The 22,324-nt window shown below is 37.2% G+C and overlaps 3 protein-coding genes across 5 annotated transcripts; 2 read left to right on the top strand and 1 right to left on the bottom strand.

The window, feature by feature from the left end:
- LOC122094363 (transcription factor E2FA) lies at positions 1-9,796 on the top strand. 2 transcript variants are annotated; one of them, XM_042665136.1, is made up of 15 exons: positions 357-477; positions 5,407-5,582; positions 6,327-6,519; positions 6,687-6,743; positions 6,886-6,971; positions 7,058-7,146; positions 7,277-7,331; positions 7,589-7,641; positions 7,737-7,787; positions 7,888-7,936; positions 8,086-8,151; positions 8,233-8,309; positions 8,474-8,705; positions 9,242-9,308; positions 9,401-9,796. In XM_042665136.1, the coding sequence occupies exons 2-15, from the start codon at positions 5,508-5,510 to the stop codon at positions 9,523-9,525; spliced, it is 1,275 nt and encodes a 424-aa protein (XP_042521070.1). In that variant the 5' UTR covers positions 357-477; positions 5,407-5,507; the 3' UTR covers positions 9,526-9,796. The 2 variants fall into 2 exon arrangements, with proteins under 2 accessions (XP_042521069.1, XP_042521070.1); XM_042665135.1 differs by lacking the exon at positions 5,407-5,582 and having other exon boundaries at positions 1-477.
- Positions 9,797-15,008: 5,212 nt separating this feature from the next.
- On the top strand, positions 15,009-15,794 carry LOC122093350. The gene has a single exon (XM_042663670.1). The coding sequence runs from the start codon at positions 15,139-15,141 to the stop codon at positions 15,685-15,687; it is 549 nt and encodes a 182-aa protein (XP_042519604.1). The 5' UTR covers positions 15,009-15,138; the 3' UTR covers positions 15,688-15,794.
- Positions 15,795-15,854: 60 nt separating this feature from the next.
- Positions 15,855-18,725, bottom strand: LOC122093349 (putative HVA22-like protein g). Of its 2 annotated transcripts, none has more exons than XM_042663668.1 (8): positions 18,565-18,725; positions 18,418-18,477; positions 18,125-18,190; positions 17,872-17,970; positions 16,931-16,987; positions 16,780-16,843; positions 16,449-16,673; positions 15,855-16,301 (listed from the first exon to the last, which is right to left on the bottom strand). In XM_042663668.1, the coding sequence occupies exons 3-8, from the start codon at positions 18,154-18,156 to the stop codon at positions 15,996-15,998; spliced, it is 783 nt and encodes a 260-aa protein (XP_042519602.1). In that variant the 5' UTR covers positions 18,157-18,190; positions 18,418-18,477; positions 18,565-18,725; the 3' UTR covers positions 15,855-15,995. The 2 variants fall into 2 exon arrangements, with proteins under 2 accessions (XP_042519602.1, XP_042519603.1); XM_042663669.1 differs by having other exon boundaries at positions 18,455-18,477.
- Positions 18,726-22,324: the final 3,599 nt, after the last annotated feature.

The following is a 22,324-nucleotide window of genomic DNA, read 5'->3' as shown; positions in this document are numbered from 1 at the left end:
CCCTCCTTGCCTCTTCCCTCGTTTTCTGCTCTCCCCGCTTTTTTCAACATTGGTTTCTTCTCTCTTACCCTCGAGAACTCTCAGATCCCATTTTCTCTTTCTGCTTTGCCGAATTTCTGCCAGATTCATTTTGATTCTCTCCTCTGTTTCGATCGTTGGAGACTTGGTGAGGCTTCGGCTTCGGTCTTGATCCAGATCGCTTTGAAAACCGAAGACAAGAGGGTTTTTTGATCGCTCAATCATCCGAAAAATCGCGGGAAACCTGCTCAAATTTTGATGTCGGGCGCCCGAGGTCCCAATCGTTCGGCGCAGCCGTCGGGGCAGATCCTCCAGCAACAGCAGCAACCTTTGAAGCGTCACCTTCCTTTCTCGTCTACGAAGCCGCCGTTCGTACCCGATGATTACCACAGGTTCTCCTCGGAGAACCGCAACGGGGTTCCCGATGAGGAAGCTGAAGCTATCGTCGTTAAATCTACTGTGAGTTTACTTGGATGCGTGTTTCTTTTTAGGTTCTGCCGGTGTGGTTTTTTTCTTTGCCATTTGAGGAGAATTCTACTGAGATCGGCTTCTTTCAATGCTCCTATTTGTTATATGTAGTTTGGATTTTCTGGAACTGTAGAGCTTTGTTTTTCTCTACCTGCTTGTGCTGGGACTGGGTTCAAGTTTCTGGCTTTTCGGAACTTCATTAACCATTCGTTCACTTTCCTGTGCTTGGAATGAAAGTGAGGTAGCGCAAAAGAGGGGATCTTTTGGTCCTGAGTTGCTTCGTGGTTCAGTTTACGCAGGTCTCATAATTTTTTTCAATGAGTTACCCTTACAAGATTCAATTTCTTGAGGTATTACTTCTTTCTCTTTCCGATCCACGCGCTTCTTGCAAATTTGGTGCGAGAGGCTACTGGTAATTGGGATGGATGGAGCAGTAATAGATGCTTGTCAAGCCAAAGAAAAAGGAAGCAAAAGTGAAAAAAGAGAGAGCATGTAAATTCAGGTTGCATGATTCTGAATTCCCACTGTCTCTGATTGATGGATCTTGGCTTGGTTTGTGGAGTGAAATAGGGGAAGAACTGTCCACTGACTTTAAGTTTTTATGCGACTGAGTCTATGATGCGGACTAGATTTTTCTAGTAAGTTATTTTTCTCTATGTGCTCACTTAAAAAAGGGGGAAATTAATATTGTTACCCTGGAAATGCACCTAAACTGCTTGATGGTGCCACTGGGTCGAAGTTGCTTGAAAATACCCTCTTATTGATGATTTTTGTGGGCTTGTTTCAACTGTAGCGATTCTAATCAACACAAAAGAATCCGTAACAGATGAAATGTTTGCACGATGATCTGTTTTTGTCTCTTCCAACATTTGTTGTGATCTCTATTAAAATGCTTTGATGATTATAAATTTACCTGTAGAGCATAAAATTAATGCTTGATTTTAGTCATTAACTTGTCTAGCCTGAATATAGTTGTTGCGTAATTTCCAAGCTGTGGAAAATCTGAGTTTTTGATTAGATAGCTCACCACTCTTAGAAATCAGTGGAAAGCCTAACCATATGATTGTAGCTCCATGGGGGAAGTTCTTGGGGTTCGACTGAGGTAGGCAAGAGATGGTAATTGATGCAACTCCTTTTGAACATCTGGTGTTGCCTGTTGTTTTCTGTTGTTCTTTATCAGTCTGCTTTGAGGATGATGACTTACAAGTCATACAGTGAAAGGAAGTGGTTGTGCGGATAATTTAGGTAGTGATACTTCGTGGACTCTTGGCATTGAATGACTCTTTTTGGGAGTTGTCTCAATGCATGAGAACCTAAAAGACATGCTATCTTCCACCTTCAGGCTGAGATACTTATTTCAATTATTAGCTCTTATATTTTAGGATCGTTTGTTCGTCTAGTAACATGTGCCAATGTCTCATTCTTTCTGTTTCACTGGTAACTAGAAATATTTATAAAAAGTAAGAGAGGGGGCGTGGAAGAGACAGAGAGGGCATGTCCCTGGAGGGAAGCAAGAAAGCCACCAATTGAGATCTCTATTACATGTTGTCTGGATTTGGCCACTTGGTGTGGGATGTGTCTAGTAGTGTGATCCATCTGACTATTAGATCTTAGGATTTGGGGATTTAGCTCATATGGATGCACAAATTGGTTATGATTACAAATTACATTAACACATCATTCTTGAATAATGAATATTCAATTCCAAGTAAGGAGGTAATTTAATAATTTAGACGCACTTGTAATTTGTACATGAAAAACTAATTCAATTAGCAGAAAAAATATGTAATCGTTTACTTATAAGCAACTCCCCCCCCCCCCCAAAAAAAATAATAATAATAATAATGGGAGGAGGATCCCAATATTAAGTTGGTACTGCCTTGCCATCTTGATCATGTAGATTTTGAGCTTATGAATTGATATATTAAAATATTTTTTATTTTGTATGGCTAAAGTTAGATAAGTCCTTTTTTATGCTTGGTATTGAGTTTGACCAGGCTTTCTTCCGCAGCCTAAGCTCTTCATGATGTAAGCCTACCCTGAAACACAATTTAAAGTTGAAGCTTTCTTTGTGTTGTTTCACCATGATCAGCAGATTCTCAATGAGAATTCTTTTCATTATTGTAGATGACGCTAATTCTAAGAAGTTTGTAATTATTCCCATCTACTTTACAGTACTTTAAATAAATTTTGGTGTTAATATTTTTCGCTGGAGAAGGATTCTATACTTCGTTTATTTTATTATTCATTTTGCGAAGTACTTGTACATCAAGCCTTGGCACATATGTTACAATGCACAATTGTGTAAGCGGTTACTCGGTAAAAACTTAGTAGTGGTTCTCACAGTTGGAGTTTTGCTAAGTGCCCGTTCATGTTAAAGTAAAAAAATTCATTGTGTACATGTTTGGAATCAAAGGATGAATAGAAATGAATTGCTAAGTGTCCCTTAATTTGATATCTCACTGAATTTCAGTCCTAAGTTTATTGTGGGCCAGCTTTCAAGTTTAAGTGTTGCACTTCTGTAGTTTGGGTCTCTGATCAATTGCTGGTATGCAATTTATAGGCTCCACTGAAGGCAATGCAGCTTTTGTTCACCAGTGATGGGGACACAAACAATGATATAAGAAAATATGATTCCATGTGGGGAAGATGACAAACATGATTACCTTTTCCTCCTTTAACTTGGGGAGTTGCAAATTATGGTCGCTGCCATAGAAGAAAGATTGTCCGAAAATCCTATAACAGAAACTTGTTTACCTTTGCTATTAATGTTGTGGAGATCATGATGAAATGAAATTCAGATAACTTCTTAGATCAGGGAAGCTATGTAATGGATTATAAACTTCATTGTTAGAAGAGTCGGTGATGGAAGTTACAATTGCCTGCGTGACCGTGATGCCATTGATTCCATCTGTGGGAATTAGTAACAGCTGCATAGCCTTAGTTTTCAATTAAGTCATGGTATATAATGTATTCTGTCACAGCACATCCTATGATTCAGGCAGATTAGCAGTTTTTAAGAAGTAAGTGACAAATTCTTTTTACAAACGTTTGGATAATATTACTCTTCTGAATGAAAGGGATCCTAGACACTTGTGGTATACTATTTATTTTCTGTAATTTTCTTCCTATGGTCTCTGATGCAGATAAACCAGCAAAAGTGGGCTTATTCTAGTGGAAATAAGCCTTGGTTTCGTTTCTATACATGTCGAGCCTTTGCTCTATGGGTTTTTGTTATAATAGGCCACTTTAATGGGCCTAAAATATGGTTGGGAGGAATAATACAAGCTTCACTTTATTAGTTAGTCTAGTTAGGGTCTTATTTCTTTATTTGATTTGTTTTCAAGTGTTTTAGTGAGGCTAGAATAGGTATCTAAGAGTCCAGCATTATTGCAATCTCTTTTCTCCTTATTTCAGTTTCCATAGTTAAGTTACCTTATCAGTTCAGTTCAACGTTGGTTTAAGCTTTTTGTTTTTTGAATTCGAGTCTGTTTTGGAGTCTTCTATATAAGTTTGTAAGGGGTTACTGCTTTGTACACAAATTTGATGAATGGAAGATTGGCTTTTGCCTTTGGTTCTGCGGTGATTCCGAATGCTCCCTACTGTGGTGATTCAGTAGGAACCTTTGCTGGTGATTCCTGATTTTTTTGTTTTTAATTTGTTTTCTATTTTAGTTTCACTTTTAATTCTGTTCATCCCTATTAAATCCTTATTTTAGTAATTGTTTTGAAAATCCTATCTTTCCCATCGAAGCCTAGTTTCCTTCTTCTACTTGGATTTCTCCAAATCTATTGTTTTAAAATTGATCATTGAATTCTGATTTCAGTTCTCTGTTCTGCTATTAGTTCTGGATCTTGGAACGGCTTCAAAATCAGAACTTTCAAATCAATACTGGAACACTTGTCGCAACTAATGGACCGTCGACACATTTGTGTGTGAAGTCCAGTTTTTTGAGTGTTGGAACCTTGATTTCTTCAGACTGAAGTTCCATCTCACATCAAGTCATTTCATTGGTGATTTCATATAATTTCCTGTAAATATGTTTTCTCCTTTGTTTCTTTTCCATTCATGGATTATAGTTTTCAAGTGTTAGTCTGTCGTTCTCTGCCTATCAATACTGAGGCTTGGTATACTAATACATGTGCCACTGGATGTTTTGTGTACCTTCCTGGCTGCCCTACTCCTTTATAACCTGTTCTTATCCAGTTTTGAACTACTTGCAGATGGAATGTCCTTTACATTATATGATGCAAAGTGGCATCAGTAGCCTGTACTGTACCTGAAATGCAGGTTACCTTTATGTGAAATCAACTACTCAAATGATATTACCAGAATATATCATTCACTCATAAATCTATATTTAGTGCTTTCACTCTCCCAGCCATAGTTGTCAAGGCATTGCCTAGTCGTCCAGGCGCCTTGGTCACCTTGCATCCAGCCCCCCTCTAACTCCTAGGGTTGCCTAGACACCATGACAACTACGCTCCCAGCTGGTGGCAAATATTTTAGATTAAATGCAGCTCATAGTCTTTCAACTTGGGGTTCTAGTTCAGTTCAAACTGAGAGAAATGTGATGTTTTGCTGCTTGAAAGTGGTTTTGGTACCTTGAAGTGCTCAAATAACTAGATCTCTGAGGGTGGGTTATTGCAGGGCAAATAATTTAGTTGAATTGTCACAATGCATGCTGTTTTGGGCCTGTGAGCTTTGTCTTACCTTTTTTGTTGCCCTTTTAATAATTTCATCTACATCTGTACCTAGCCCATCATTTTTTCTTTCAGTTTAGCTAAGTACGGTTTTGCTAGCGAGGACTTTGTAAAGGAAAAAAGCAGTCAATTTACCAACACGTTGTGGATACTGGGCAGCTGTTCAACATAGACTTTTTAAATTTGGTATGTGATGCCTATGGATGTGCATGTGTAGGTTCAAGCTAGTTGCAAGGAGAACAGGTGGGAAATCCCAGTTGGTGATTCGACTGTGCAACTGATTGTGCAAATGACTAAAATTTACTTTCACTGGCTGGGATGGCCAACTTCTTTGGCTTTTCTGCAAATATGCTAAAGAAAAAATTTCTACGGTCTTACAGTGTGAGCTTTAAGGTAACCCCCAACCCCACCCCTCCCCCTCTTCAGAAAAAAAAAAAAAAACCACTCAATTACTACTCTGGCTTAAGCGTCTATCCAAAAAAAATCTAGTTTAAGCAGTGATTTGCTTTAGCCTTTGCTTCTTTGGAGCCTTTCATAGCCATCACATCAGTGTCGATTACCTTGTGTCTGTGTTGAATTCACAAAGACATCTTAAGAACCTGCTCCGTTAATTTGTCATCTATCATTTGGCATATGGCTCCGACTTCCTTGATCATCATTTCCTGCAGCTGGAAATGTAGTTTCTATGGTAATTTCCATCTTATATTGCTCTAGAACTACTTGTTAAGGATCTTCTGGTGTTGCAGCACTACAAATACTGGTCCTTTTTTCTGGTTTAAAAAACCTCAGTGATGCTGTGCCAGCCTTCACTTCATGTCTGGTCTCTTGACAACATACTTGTCTAACATATATGTGTACTTATCCTGTTAGCCAAATCTTCCCCTTTTTATGACCAACAATGAAATTTTGCTTCCTCCCTCTTAGTTGCATTGCAAGCTTTTAATATTTTCTGCTTCAATTGGATTGGGTTAAGCTAATGATTAAAGTTTGAATATGTGAAGTTTTATACCCCCATAGTGGTTATGTTTATCATACAATAGTGCCATTATGCACATTTGATTTAAAGTAGTACTGCAATTAAATTGATTTCTTCAAGCTCGCTGACTGCAATTTGGGAAAATATTTGGCACTTTGCAGCCTTCAAAGCGGAAGAATGAAGCAGAAGACATTGAAGCTGAGTCTAGTGAGTGGACTACCAGTCCTGGATACACTGAAGTGGTCAACAGCCCCATTCGCACACCTGGATCAGGAAAAGGGGGCAAGATATATAACAAGTCAAAAGTCTCAAAGCAAAGTAGAGCTGGGCCTCAAACTCCTGCATCAAATGCCGGTGAGAAATTTTTTTTCCATGCACATTATGTTCTGGGACATTAAATTTTGTTCTCTCTCCATGAAAGTCTACTTTCTCTGCAATTAATTTTCTTGGAGCGATCTCAGGGGAAAAAAAAGAGGAATAAAGAGGGGATATTAATAGGATATTTCACGTTCAATGTGCAGGTTCCCCTGGCAATACTCTTACCCCAGTTGGTACTTGTCGCTATGACAGCTCTTTAGGTAATATAATTTGTGGCTGTTCTTAAGTCCCTGCCTCTGATCTCCACCAAAAATGATCAGTTCTGCAGTGTTCCCCTCTTGAGTTTTCATAGAGCATTTACCTTTGAAAGCAAGATGATGATGTTTTTTTTTACTCTTTCAGGTCTCTTGACAAAGAAGTTTATCAATTTGATAAAACGTGCAGAAGATGGGATTCTTGATCTAAACAAAGCAGCTGACACCTTGGAGGTTAGCATTTCAATTTTCAATACATGATCAAATTTGGTAGATATGTCAAAATTTACTAAATGATCAATGGGCTCCTATTTTAACAGGTACAAAAAAGGAGGATATATGACATTACAAATGTCTTGGAAGGAATTGGGCTTATAGAGAAGAAGCTAAAGAACAGAATACGTTGGAAGTAATTTGATTTATTTATTTATTTTTAATATATATATATATATTTATATATTCTTCACGGTTTTATTTATTTATTTTGGTTTCTAAATTGAAGCTCATCGGTGTTTAAATGAAATTGATTGTTTGAGTAGGGGACTTGATGTCTCAAGACCGGGGGAAGTTGATGATGATGTTTCTATTTTACAGGTACGTAGAAAATGATTTTGGTTCACTACCATGCAAACACTTAGATGACTTAGACTATCATATCTTTCAGTTTTTCTTTCTTTTTTATTTGGAACTGTCTGAATCCATTGGACATTAAGGAATATGAGGTGCCAGGTCTAGGGTGAAGAACCTCCCAGACTACCAACTGACCTAGATGGCATCTGCAGTTTCTATAGAATTTTTTTGGTGTTCAGGAAAAGAGTTCATTATCTGTTCTACCCCACCCCGCCCTGCAGGCAGAAGTTGGAAACCTTTCCTTGGAGGAGCGCAGATTAGATGATCGAATAAGGTTATATATTTAATTCAATTGCTAGTATAGTTGTACGAAATTGTATCTTTGCTACTTGTGACCATTGCACGATGCTGATTCTTAATTTGTTGCAGAGAAATGCAAGAAAGATTGAGAGACCTCAGTGAGGACGAAAACAATCAAAAGTAGAATATCTTGGCCTCTTTTGTGCATTGAGATTCTGTTATTATCAGTAATATATCAATTAAATCAAGTCACCCACTTCTATTTCTTCCAACTGTTTAGGTGGCTTTTTGTAACCGAGGAAGACATCAAAGGCCTGCCCTGCTTCCAGGTTGGTTTGTTATCTGTCAAGTTTTCTAGTGGCATTTTCAATCTAGTAAATATTCCACTTTCCTAGATATCTGTTTCTGAGACATTAAGTTCTAGTTCACTGTTTGTAACTAATAGATGTTTGAACCTCTTTTCCCTTGCTTCTGGCAGAATGAGACCTTGATAGCAATTAAAGCTCCACATGGAACTACTTTGGAAGTCCCTGATCCTGATGAGGTAGTTAAGATTCAAGGAAAGACCAACGTGAGGAAGTTCTGCATTTCCTGTTTCTAATGCATTACTTTTCACTTCTAACAGGCAGTTGATTATCCCCAAAGGAGATATAGAATTGTACTTAGAAGCACAATGGGTCCTATCGATGTTTACCTTGTTAGGTATTGCTGCAACTACAATGATGTAACTTTTATGAGCATTGATGTTCTATCTGCTGTGCGAAAATGAGGCTTTAACAATATGTCAATTTGGTTTTAGATAAGATGCATGATTTTTGTGGAGTTTTTCAGTGGCTCAGTGCCTTTTGTTATTTCTTTCTTTTCAGTCAATTTGAAGAGAAGTTTGAGGAGTTGAATGGTGTGGAGGCACCTCCAAGCATTCCAATTGCATCAAGTTCAGGATCCAATGAGAATACTGTAGCAACAATGGTCACTGAAGAGAGCAGAGGAAAAGAAATAGAGGTGCAGGGACAAGATGATCATAGGATGTGCTCAGATCTGAATGCCTCACAAGACTTGGTGGGTGGTATCATGAAGATTGTACCCTCAGATGTTGATGTAAGTGATTGATCTAAGCTCTGATGGTTTACAAGTTTATTTCTGATCTGTTGATGATTTTTTTCATTGGAAAGTTGATGGAAAACATTTGCTTCTTTTTTTTCTCATTTTAATCCATGGTTCCTGCTAGCAACTTGCACATGTGTATTACATTTCTGTGTACAACATAAACCTACTTCTGAAAATTGTTGCTTATGTACTGGCACAAACGGTGAGTGATCCTGTGGCGCAATGGTATTGCACTATTAAGTTGCACTATTGCAACATGTTAGTCACAGGTTCAAAACTTGGAACAGCCTCTTGTGCAAAGCAGAGGGTAAGGATGCTTACATTTGCCGCTTCCATACCCTGCAATAGCTGGAGCCTTGTGCATTGGGGTACTGGCACAGACACATTAATATATTTAGCATGTTTATTTTTTCTTTTATGTATTGGGGTTCCTTGTAATTGTGTGTCCTGGTCATGTTGAAAAGTTAAAACTCTTTTTCACCCATTGCTGTGGTCATATTAACATTACTTATTCTTTCCTTTTGCAGAGCGATGCAGATTACTGGCTTCTATCAGATGCTGGAGTTAGCATCACAGACATGTGGAGGACTGAGCGTATCCTTTCTTCGGCAATGCTGCCTTGTTCTTATTACCACATTCTTTTCTCCCCTTATATATTTTGATTGGTCACCTTGACTCCGATGTAGCTGGTGTAGAATGGGGTGATGTGGATGCTGATTTCGTGATGGCTGATCTCAGCACACCACAGCCACAAACTCCTCCTTCAGGTATTGTAGAAGTACCATCTAATGGTACATCCAATCAGAGGTGATTGGGCTGATGGACTTTCATCAAACCTCTGCTATGACATCAGAGCCTCTGGTTCCCATCCACCTGTATTTTTATTGATTCAATGGTAGAGGTGGTACTGAACAATGCACACGGGGTGGTCACAACTCACAACTGTATGATCCCATGAGAAGTTACTGGAAGAGGAGGCCCAGGAAGAAAGTATGTGGAAGGTAGGGTGTCCAATGTACAGTTCTGCATAATATAGTTGATACCCGTTATCAAGTTATAAAATAAAATCTTTGTTGTAGTCCCTTTAATGTGTATGTTTCCAGCATCAGCAGTCAGCTCTATTCATTTTTGTGGTCATAGCAAATGACAAAGCGCACCAATTATTTTGATGTGATCATGGTCAAAGTATTGGTATCGGATCGTTCGATATGGTTGATTGATTTGGCATGTCTCAGATCTTGATACTTGGCCGATACTGTATTGGTTGAACGATATGGATAAAAAAATATGTTTTTTGAGAAAAATCAGGGGTATTTTTGTGGATGATCTGATATCATATCAGTTTTTGAGATGGTTGATACTCGTTCTGGTAACGTGCACTAAAACCATGGATGCGATGGCAGACTTGTGGATAGTGGAAAGGAAATGCATGGTCCATTCTTTGGTTTTACTGAATAGTTCAACTATTATGTAGTGATTGGTCTGCAAATTTAAAGAAAGGAGAAGGGCCAAACAGGTTGAAGATCTAGTGATGGAATTTCTCTTTCTGTGACGACACTTTGTTTACGTAAGCGAAATGTTTGTTTACGTAAGCGAAATGTTTGCTCCCCAATCCTCTTCATGATCAGAATTCAGAACGGTTGAAAACGGTTGAAGGGTAATAAGGTAATAAAAATAAGTTTTTTAATGACAACCAAGGATATTTCTGTCCGATGAAAGTCTGTAAGGGTGATCGGGATTGGTTTGGTATTGGTCCGTCAGATCGCGAGATGGATTTCGCTTCCTAGTATCTGAATCCATGATCTCCAATACGATTTCATGGGTCGTGGTTTATGGGCCTTTGCTCATATTAGCTGGAAATAATGGGCCTTGTATCAATGAAGTACCCAAAAGCCATGACCTCTTTATAATCTGTCTATGAGGGGTTTGTGTAAACTTGAAAATAAAATAGAGTTTTCAATGATAAAAGTGATGTAAAATAAAAATGGAAAAAAAAAAAATGGTTAATGGCATATTTGATTGAGAATGCTTTTGATGTAAAAATGGTATGTAAAACATGTGAGATCCACAGTATAGAGAGGTCGTTATCTTGGTAAAATTGACAAATGCTACACGCTGTAACGTGATATATTGTGCAATATAGGAGGGGAATAGGTACATATTGCACATGATTCATATTTTGAGGCTTTTAACACATTTTTAACTGCTTAATGTGGTTTATTTCATGTTAAAATTTAACCTATGAGATTGGCATAAGGTCCTCTTGTTGATAAATATAGCACTTTTAAATTTTATACAAAGTTATACTTCATGTAACAATAAGGTATAAGTTAATTTACTTAAAGAAGGCTTAGGGTTATATGATGGTCCACAGATGCAAATCCTCCTAGGAATGCTACTGATCAAGGCAACACGCTATAGGGAAGAAGCAGCATCTCGTCAACAAACTTTTGTGGATATGTGAGAGAGAGAGAGAGAGAGAGAGAGAGAGAGAGTCTCTTTTTCTCATGCTTGGTATTTATTGTCTTAACTACTAATAGATTCCTTATGTTGCTAAATTTGTCTAGAGGTGGTATCCCACTGGATCTTTATGCGATAAACCTTTAATTTTTTAAATAAATCTATGTACACATAAAGACACCCAAAAGTGAATATGACACTTTTTTTTTCTTTTCTAGGTGAAGATAATATTTAAAGAGGCCTAAAAAGCAGAGTGACCTCTGCACCCAAACATGGGGAGGAGGCGAAATGAACACCCCACCCCTCATGAAAGACGAAAATATGGCCCTGTTAATGCTTTCATGCCAACTCCAATTGGTCTCCATACTAGCGCAGGGGTGATGCTGCCTGTAGGGGACCCGCGCCCATATTTTTATTATAAAAGTCTCTTCACTTTATAATATCACATGATTGATTTACGAGCAAAGAATTACTTGTTGTCACCCCCATAGTTAGCAAATTCGGATTCGGGAATTATTCGGGCGGAGAATTATTCGATTGATTAATTTAAGGATTCGGTCAAAAAAGCGGTCAAAAAAGCTTATTGGGTTTTTTTTTTTGGTTTTTTTTTAAATAATGTTTAAATGGACCGAATAATTCGGTTTAATTCGGATTCGGTCCGAATTATTCGTGATTTATATTCACTTTTGAAAAAATCGCGAATTTTAAAGAATTTTATTTTTAATTCGGATTCGGTCCGAATTTTTGATAAAATTCAGAAAAATTCGGTTCGGCCGAATAATTCACGAATTATTCGGCCGAATTGATAACACTGGTCACCCCTTAGTTCGTTGGAACGTTGTATACATAGAATCTATACCACTAATGAACATAAAACAATCTCTAATATCTTTATAAAATAAATATTAATATTTTATTTATTTTTAAAATAATTTATAGAGAATGTCATCGGATCTAGAATTTGAGTTCAATAATGAACAAATCATCTCTCTTGATATTTACTCTTGTATGAGAAATGTATTCTTTATTGAGCATCTCCATCACTTATAGGTAAACATTTATGAATCCAGGTGCTAACATATGTAACAAGAGGCATCAAATGCTAGTACACCGAAACCTATAATATCTAACCACAATGCCTTTTCATAGCCAAAGCTAAATTGCAAAAAGTCTTAATGAGAATCTTATTACTTATAATACTCATAGTAATCCTTTCAAGTATTCCCAGGTGATTCAATTCAATTTACAAAGGCATATCACATATGTATTTGGAATAACCAGTCTTGAAAACATATAATGTGACAATATGTGAACAAAATGTCCAATTCTATCACTAGTATATGCCTAAGAATAACCAACGCCCAACAATATCATGCAAATTTTTAACTCTAACCAATTAAATTAAGCTTGATGAACACACCAAATCCAACTCCATTATTACTTGAAGCCACCACACCCATCTACTGTGCCACGAGTAGTAAAGAATCTAAATGGCATAAAGTTGACATATGAACAATGTCATTTTACTCAAGGATGAGAACTTAAATGTAAGAGTTTCATGTACATATTACCAGGTAAATGGGATGAAACAATCCTTTGGAGTGTGGATAGGACCTATGAGCATAGTTTTAGGTATTGGTATTGGATCGTCCGTATCATATTAGTATTGGCTGAAATCAATCGTAAAAATTGATCGATTCAGGATCAGGTATCATATTGATATCATGGGTAAAATCATAAAAAAGAAACTTAATTTTTATGAAAATAATTTGATAGAAAATGGGACATGTGTTGAATCCTCAGATATAAGCCCAGATGAATATACATGCAGAGGATCCAATCTCGATGTTGTAATATTGCCTCTCTAAGCAAAACACCAAATTATGGGTCCCAGGAGTGAGTGTGGAACTTCAGTTTGGGTGCCGCATAGGAGTGTGGGTTCTCTCCTGGCAAGAAGCCAATAATGGGTGGGAGATCCACATAAAACTAGCCTTGGGAAGGTTCTTGGCTTATAGGGGGAAGTGAAAACCCAGCTTTAATAATCAAAAGAGAAAAGATGCATGTGTTTCATATTACTTTGGCTGTTTTTGGTTTATGAAGAGAGAAGAAATGTGTCTGGTTCAGTTCAGTGGGCATTGGCCCACCGTAGATGATGGATAAGGACCTGGTTGGATTTGTTAGGGGATTGTTAGGCCCATAAGCCTCTTTGTCTTCTAAGACTTTAATTGATGTAGGAAATTCTCGTGCCATAATACTCTTTTTTTTTTTTTTTTTGGGTGCAAGGCCCACATTGGCACCAGACTTGAAACCTATCTGGTGCCATATATAATATTTGAAACAACATCAATATCAGGAGTTCCAAGTTTCACAACAAAGAAGGTAATGCCCTAACAGCCATTTTCATCCACAAAATGAAATAAAGATGAGTGGCCATGAACACTGTGAGATTATTTGTATGGCCCAACAGGTGAGAGCATGCATAGGTGCAACCATTAGGATTTTGTTTGTGTTATTTTCTTTTAGTGCAAGACCCATTGGGCCAGATAGGGATCCATGAGGGACCAGTAAGATGGTGAGAGACTATATTTATTTTTATTATTAAGTACTAACACACTATTAGTATCAACGACTTTCTCTGACTTACCCTATAGGCCAACTACCTAGTTGCCTTGCCATTGAATTAATGCACAATAGACCCTCATCTCCTTGGATGGAAGTCATCATTACCCCTCGTTTCGTAGAAGAGGCTGTTTCTAAGTTTTGAACTTGTGACCAATTGACTGCAAAATTGTTATATCACACGCTCGCCGATTGATCGTGCAATATTCACAATCATGCATAAAACCTTTTGCTTTTACATATAAGAGTATCCATTAAAACCCAATCTGAAATTTGACATATGAAGGATTCAAATCATTTTCACAAAAGCCTGAACATTCAGAAATTTCAGATTACTTTTTCATATGGTTAAAAATATATAGCTATCTATATATATATATATATATTTTTTTTCTGATAATAAGCTATCTACTGTACTTACTCTTCTGGCTATGCTTGAATCTTTTATCCAGATAAGTCAAATTCATTAGGAAAAGTCCCGTGGGCTTACGTGGAAACTGCCCTTTTACGGTAGTCGCATCGTTGAGAAGATTCCGCGCAAAACAAACGCGTATTGTGGGGCCCATGGTTTTCATCCTACCACGTCATCGCTTATCAGATCCCCTTCCCCAATCGTGATCCTGGTGGTGGGGTGGTCCAACAGCCCAAAGACCATCATTATCATGATCATCATCATATCACCAAAACATCAACCAACCTAGAGAGAGAGAGAGAGAGTAACCACGTGGCTATTAAACATTATTTAAACTGACCAAATATCGAAGCTTTTTTTTTTTTTTTTTTTTGATATAGAGGAATGTAGGTAACAATTAAGTATCTCGAGGATGGGTTTTTTTACGTACCACAGCCCACCAATTATTAAAAGATCTTCTCCTTATTGCTCTATTTTCTAATGGATTAATTACAACCATTGATCTGTACCCGCCTCCATTAGATGCGATTTGTATGGCCTAACTATGCGCATATTTATGGTACTAAACTACTTCCATCACAATCAGAATAAGCTAAGGAAAGCAATTTCTCATCATCGCCCAATAAAATATTGTTAAACAGCATGAACCAAGAGTAATGGCTAATGAGACAATGACCCCCACCCTACATGATCCAAGCCTCCTCCAATAATTTCCCCAAGAGAGAGAAAGTAGAGAGAGAGAGAAGGGGAAAAGGCCAACGGTTCTGATCTCCTCCGTTGGTTAGTGTTCTACCTACTGCGATTGACCTGATCAGAGACCAATTAAGTTTGAAGTTTCATTTCGTTCAACCCAATTTAACCTAGAATTCCTCCTACTCCTCAAGTCTTCACAAGAATCCCAACTGTTTGTCATCTTCTCTTTTGTTTTCTACTATGCCTCCTCCTGCAGCTTTAATGGGGACGACGACTATGCGGGAACCAGTTCGCCGACGGAGAAACTCTATTGCTTCTTCTGTAATTCCTGCAAAGCTCAATCTTTCTTCTGATGAGACCTTGAACTTCCCTATCGTTAACGGTGGAAGTAAAGTCTCACATGCCGTTGACGATCTCGAGCTTATATCATTAAGGACGCGGACGAATTACACGTCTTTGAAGGATCTCTTGCCATCATCGCCCGCCGCTGGTATCCAGTCTCCTAGGGCTGTTCCAGGTGTTGAGTCTGGGTATGAGATCTGCATCAGAAATCGACTTGTTAAGCAAGCGGCTTGGGCTTATTTACAACCCAAGTCTGTGACGCCGGGCTCCTCTGGTCGACATTTCTTTCAAAGGATTTGGGACAGATTCCAATTCCTAAGGGAATACTTGAGGAATTCGGTCAATGCCTGCTTTGAGTTCTTGAATCAATACGTTGTTTCCAAGATTGCTCGTGTGTTTGATCGGTTGCTCGGATTGATTTGGGTTGGGAGGAACAAGGAACGGTAGCAGCGATTGCGACAATTGATGGTAACTCCGACTGTTACGGACTTGTGCAGTTTCACAGAATAGATTCTTCTTTGCGAATTTGTAAATAATATTTCTCCTTTTTTTCATCATCTGCTTTAAACTGAGACTTTTGAGAGATTGAGAGAGAGAGAGAGAGAGAGAGAGTATAGAATTGCAAAGGTTGCAAAAGAATTAACTAAATTTTCAATTGGGGAAGAATTTTCAATTTTTAATCATCAATCACATCACTAATTCACAGTTGATGATTTTTGTTTCGAACTACATAGTTTTTTTTTTCTGTTTTGGGTTCATTGGTGTGGACGGGCTTGGGAACGCCGTGTTCTGATCTGGGCAGGAGGATCTGTTCTATCATCGGATGCCGATATTGTTGTATCTGTATCCATCATAGTAGCTAGTAATGATATTTCACTGGGTAGTTGCTCTTGGACAATATCAAATTTTGGTGGTTGGGTCTCCAATCGTTTCATCGACGACAATGGTGGTGCTGAGGGTGACCACGGCCACTTCTTACTTGACTGCTGAGTGGCCTTCCTCTGTTGTGGCTGTCTTGCCCTTGGAGAAGTTGCTGAATTGAAAGGTTGCTGCTCGATCATCTGCAGGGTTCAACATCAAAATTCAGAAGAAATTTGGTGGTTTATGAGTAGGGATCGATTGAATGCATATGGGTTTGATCCTATATTTATGATGGTGATCGTTTTTTGTTTTGTATGTAACTGAGCACTTAAATAAGATAGATATACCTGAGAGCGGAGGCCTTCAGCCTTTGAAGATGCCTTTGAAGATTGAGAAGCGAAATACTGGAGAAGTTGGAAGAATGTGGTCTGCCCAAAATCGGCGGTGTTCTGCCAATGAAAAGTTGCTAAATCCCAGGCTCGAACTCTCAGTTCCTGAAACTTCCTTTCGATGTCTGTCTCATGCCTTGCAACATATGGCCGAAAGAATGTTTCATAAACAAAGCTTGTTCCCTAAATTCACAGTTTAAGCTCCTGGGATTAGGACATCAGAGGCATTACAACTATTAAGTCTCTTGAAAAGAAGGGATGGGGGCTATTCATCAGTGAAGGGAATCACCTTTGTTTTTGGGTACCATAAGTAGAGGAGGAAGACCACCTTCGTTTCACCATACATGGGTAACCTTCACGCAAGGATTAGCAAAAAGCCTATTGATTATAAGAACTTGATACTTCTCAATATCTACAAATTCATAGAGAGCTCTGCATACCATGAGACGAAAACATCCCCGATCCTTTCGAGTACTGTCAATAGTGCAACAATGATCCTGTAAAATCCACATTTATGAATCACTAAACAAATCTAATTGGGATTATGACCTATATTCATGACATTTACTCATAAAATTAACCAATAAAACGAAGAATACATTATTGTTCTTCCATTTAGAGCAGTCAAGAGACTTTGAATTGGAATCAACATTTGAATGCAGGAGGTACAAATGAAATTAGTAGCATGTTGGTGAGAGGTTTATGACTCCAGTTTGGAGTCTCAGGGTCTGCAGAGTAAAGATCACAGAGTGGGGTTCCTGCCACTCCATCCAACTGGTAATTATGAACTGAAGTTATCCTCATTTCTAGAATTTTGAGTGAGTTGATGTTTTCAACCTTTCAAAAAGAATCTATGAGCTTCAGATCAAATTTATCTTTCCTCTGTTCGTTGTTTATTAATCAATCCCTGTGTATATTTTAATAAACTAATGGTTTTATGTAGCTACTGAGTTTATTTTGATTTTGGATCTTACAAGAATGTAGTTGTGTACTTGTGTCCTAAAACCTAAATTCCAAAAAGTAATAGGAAGCAAAAATACTTACCCTCTTTGGATAACTAGAACTTGAAAAGATGTAAAACTTGAACTAAGTCATAAGTGAAGCTAACTCATGAGTTGACTCAGTGATTACAACTAGTTTGAACTTCAATGAGTCGATCGACATTTGTATTGAGTCAACCCAGCTGAGTCTTGGTTGAACAAGTTCAAATTCCGTTGTCAACTAAATCATGGGATTAAAACTTCAAAATTTCAAAGCGCCATCAAGAGTCGCATATCATTCCAATCACAAATTTCGATATGTTGCAGAGTAGCAGAGGTAAACTGAATCACTTATATATTTTAGAGAACTAATTAAATAGGAATCGAAAGGTTTTTGTTACCAATATTGACACCAAAACCGGAGTTGATCAATTTCGACTCTGTTCTTCTCGACAGTTTTGTAGCACTCAAACGCAGGAAATGCATATCCGAAAAGCATCCTGAAATCCAAGAAAGTATATACGAATCCCCAAATCCAACAAATCAACTTAAGTTTCTCATTTCTTGACAGAAATTTAAGGAGATGAAATGGAAAACTTCAAAGAAAGAACTGGAACTAAATTAACAAAGCGGAAGAAAAGAATCAGTACATACACAAGACTTCTATTTATGAAATCTCCCAACATTTTAACCTCTTCGCATCAAAATCCACAAAACGCTCTGTGAAACAGAGAAAAATTATCAAATTCACAGCTTCATTCTTCTCACCACAATTTATTTCAGAGAAGCTGTAATGAGGAAACTTTCAAGCGACTTGTTCTCCACGTACATTCCTCCTTAAACACGAAATATCAGGTTAAAGAAAGATTAAAGAATTCTACTACCGATTCCGTCAAAGAAACAACAATTCCTAATTCTCAGAAATACGAAAAAACGCAAACACAAACCTTGAACAAGAATGAAGAAGATCTCGAAGAAACAAACCTTCTTTCACGAATTCAATCCACCTGCAACCACGAGGAATCGGATTAAAACATTAAGAACAGTAAAGATAATCTAGTATTCACTTTGTAATCAGATCTTTTTTCTTTAACCTTCAGTGATGATGAATCTTCAGTTCTGGAATTTGGAAGAAAGAGAGGAAGTGAGGAATTTGCAGAAACTTGAGATCAAAGAAGAAAAGAAGTTCTGATGGAATATTATATAGAGATTAGAGAGGGAAGCAAAGGTTTCTTGTCAAGAACGCTTTCGCGTATTTTAACCAGAAAGAGGAAATGAATTATTGGGAATCTTGAACGAACTACCATTTCGTTAAGCCTTTTGGCGCCTTTGGGGGCAGTTAACGTTCGGTAAGGCTATTTTTGTCATTATGATGTTTTCTATATTAGCAGAAAAGAATTTCTGATTGGATAAGACTTATTATTTTGACCTTTTGACTCCCGGTTCCGGAACACCTTAACATGGGTTCCAGGAATTCGTACGCCTCCAAATCTAGACCGTTTGATGGAGGACGCTTTTAAGCCCCACACCAACGATCAGATGGTAGAGACTTTCCAAGTAGTTTGTACTTTCACATGATTGGATAATAACTTGACGAAAAGTCAAAGAAGGTGAGTTGGACGGGGTCGTCTAGGAGAAGTTTCTAATCTGCACGTCCTTATGTCTTTGGTTTTCACGTTTGATTGTACGTACGCATGTAAAATGCTTTCGTGTAAGGCGTGACGATTGATTAATTCTTGGTTCCTAAGCAAGGTTTGACAACTCCGTATCAGCCTATCAGGAATGGGTCGGTTAAGGTTGATATCGATCCAGATCGGATAAAAATACCACTTGTTTCACTTTAAATCTCTTTCTATTTTTTTTTTAATTGTTTTACCCATCATGTGTACTAATTCATCAATACGCTATTGGCCAACGTCAATAAGACTGATTCCTCAAACCATGGTCCTAAGCCATGCACCAAGGCTTAAATGAATGACCTGAATGGCAGTGGACGGATACTTTGGGAAAAGGGTTTTGGGGAATTTGGATCTATTATACTTAAGATCATTTTTTATCGTACATGTGACAATCCAACATTTATCCCTTTTGCTTTTCGATATACCATTTTTTACCCTTGTAATTACAGGAAGTGGGGATAAGTATTATTGCATGTTCATATATACAACCAGGTGATCGTAAATATAATAGATCCAAACTCATGTGCATGGCAGTTCGTAGGGCTATGTTCGGAAGCCAATAAAAAATTAAAAAAAATTGAAACTTGAGGAGGAAAAATCAATTGTTAGTTTATTATCTCATTATTTTTTTGTCTCATTATATTTTCTAATATACCACTCTCACAAGATAAATAGTGGCGCTCATGTGGGGCCATATGGATAATTCTATTTTCTAGACCCTCATTGGTGTAGTATGTAAATTTTTTCTTATACTAGTGTTGCGAAACCTTCTCCCTAATCCTTTTATTTTTTTAAGGTAAAACCATATTTTATAGACCTATTACCCTAAGTAGAAGGCATGCATTTGCATTTATTTTTCTTGATATTATACATGGATCATATGTATCATGGTCAATGGCATATAAAAAAAAATGGTGTCTTCTACAATGGAAATTGATAAGTGAGTTCTCAAGTAAGTGTTTTCATAATTTTATTTTATCTAAAGAAATTATTTATTGAAATGATGAGTCATCCGCTCCGTTGATATGGATACATATGAGATCACCAAATGCTCGCAAGTGGTGATAAAGTTGACCATTTTGTTTATAGGGTTATCATATTATATATCTTTCAAAATGTGATATAAACGTGAATATTTATATTATATGTGCATTGAACTAGATCATTTGAAAATCTTGTATTCAGAATTGTCAGTTTAAAAAAAAAATATTCTCTACTACTGATTCCAATAACTGAAAGATCCACACCGTTCCAATGAGCATTGTATATTCCAATGTACTAAAGGTTGATGGCTACACTAAAAGTACACGGTATATGCAATATTCTATTGAATCCACTCCCAACAAAGGTGAATATCTTAAAAGGATTATCCGACCATGATTGAACAAAATTCCGAATTCAATGACATTTTTATATAGAGTTTACAAATGCATTTGAAATATTATTATTTATTTAATTATTTAAAAATGATTTTTTTTTTTTTAAAGTTGATATTCCATCGATGGTCAAAGTTCTCTAATAAAACCATTCTAACGGTCTAGGATTTTTTTGACAGGTAAACATGTCATGTGATATTATTAAGTTTAGATTTTAATGTAATTTTATCACCCTCCCATGGCAAGCCCATGGTTCTTCCTACATCAGCGGCACACTTCAGCTCCAAAGGCGAAAGAGAGTGGGAGGGTAGGGATAGCTAAATAGGAAGAGCGAGAGGGCGAAAGATGACTAATTTTTTAACTAGTTTTTCAAGCGATTCCTAATCTGATTCAATCTCCAATAAAGTATTGCTTGGGCCAAAATAGGTCAATCCAGGCCAATTCCATCCAATCCCAATAGGAATCAGATTGAAATCCGATTTCCATGCTAGCTCTAATCGTTCCTTTAGGCGATGTTTGATTCGATTATTTTGTTGTTTCATATTTTGATTCTGGATGTAACTCATTTTAGGGAGTTTCTGTGGAATAGTTTCCCTAGTAGAATAACTGCTTGTTTACCTTGAGTCTGCCAATTGATTCTGAGTGGAAAACTGTTTGATTATCATAATTTTATTTGTTGATTCTTCCTAGATAACTGTTTGGTTTGCCTCTCTTCTCTCTCTAAGTGTTCGAATGCAAAACCACCCAATGGATCAGGTTTTCCCATTTTTTTCTCCTTTCCTTTTTTTGGCAAAATTTTTTCTTCTCCTTTTCCAAAGCACATATAAATGGAATGGCTTGGCTTCTACATGTTTTCTTTCTTTTAATCCACTCAACTATTGATTGATTATGCTCTAAAATTAGATGTGCTCATGTTGCTGGATCCACAATTCCATTTACATTTTCTCTTCTTTCTCATTTTTTCCTGTATTTTTTTTTTCAATATGATTATAATTTAAAATATTTTAATATTGACCCATGATCTACTGTAGTATATGCAATTTTATTCTAGGATTTGTGAGCTTCGGGTGGTATGGTCGAGGAAGTTGACACTTAAAATGATGTTGATGCTATATAATACATTTAGATAAGAAAAAGGTTCTCGAGCCATTTGAAATGTATTAAATGCCATCTAATGTACAATACCATTTTAATTTACCTTATAGATGAACTTCTCTATGCCGATTGCCGATAACTCTCTCCCATTTAGATATTATAAAAGAGTGGTGGCTATGTTACTTCAACTCTTAACTCTGAAGATAGCTTTAATTTTTATTAACTGACAAATAACAAATAATTAGATATCTAGAGGCGTAAGTGGGAGAAAGTTTACCTAGTCTATGGGATATGCTTTTTTATGGAGTTAGTTATAAGTTGATTTGTTTTTTTAATTTAATTTATATTTCTTGTGAGCTCTTCTCCTTGTTTTCTTGTTTTTAATCGTCATTCTAGTCAATACATGACAAAGAGAAGACCTTTGGAGGGGATATTTAAGGGTTGGGTTTTGCGTGTAAAGTTCTTTAATGTGACTTCTAAGCTCTCTCTTTCTCTCTCTCTCTCTTTTAAATAATTGTTTATAATAATTTAATAATGGCTATGTTAATTGGACTTGTTCAAGCCTATGATCAGCAAAATTGTAGGGTCTCAAACACGGGTTTAGGTCGGACCCGGTGTGGTTCAGATGTAATTATTCAACTTTCCTAAGGATTGACTTCACCGTGCAATCTAAGGGTCGAAAATCCATCTCCCCCCCCCCCCCC

The sequence above is a fragment of the Macadamia integrifolia genome, chromosome 11 (assembly GCF_013358625.1).
Source record: "Macadamia integrifolia cultivar HAES 741 chromosome 11, SCU_Mint_v3, whole genome shotgun sequence".
In the NCBI taxonomy this organism is placed as follows: Eukaryota; Viridiplantae; Streptophyta; class Magnoliopsida; order Proteales; family Proteaceae; genus Macadamia; species Macadamia integrifolia.
The sequence above is the reverse complement of the archived record's forward strand: the minus strand, read 5'-3'. Positions and strand labels throughout refer to the sequence as shown.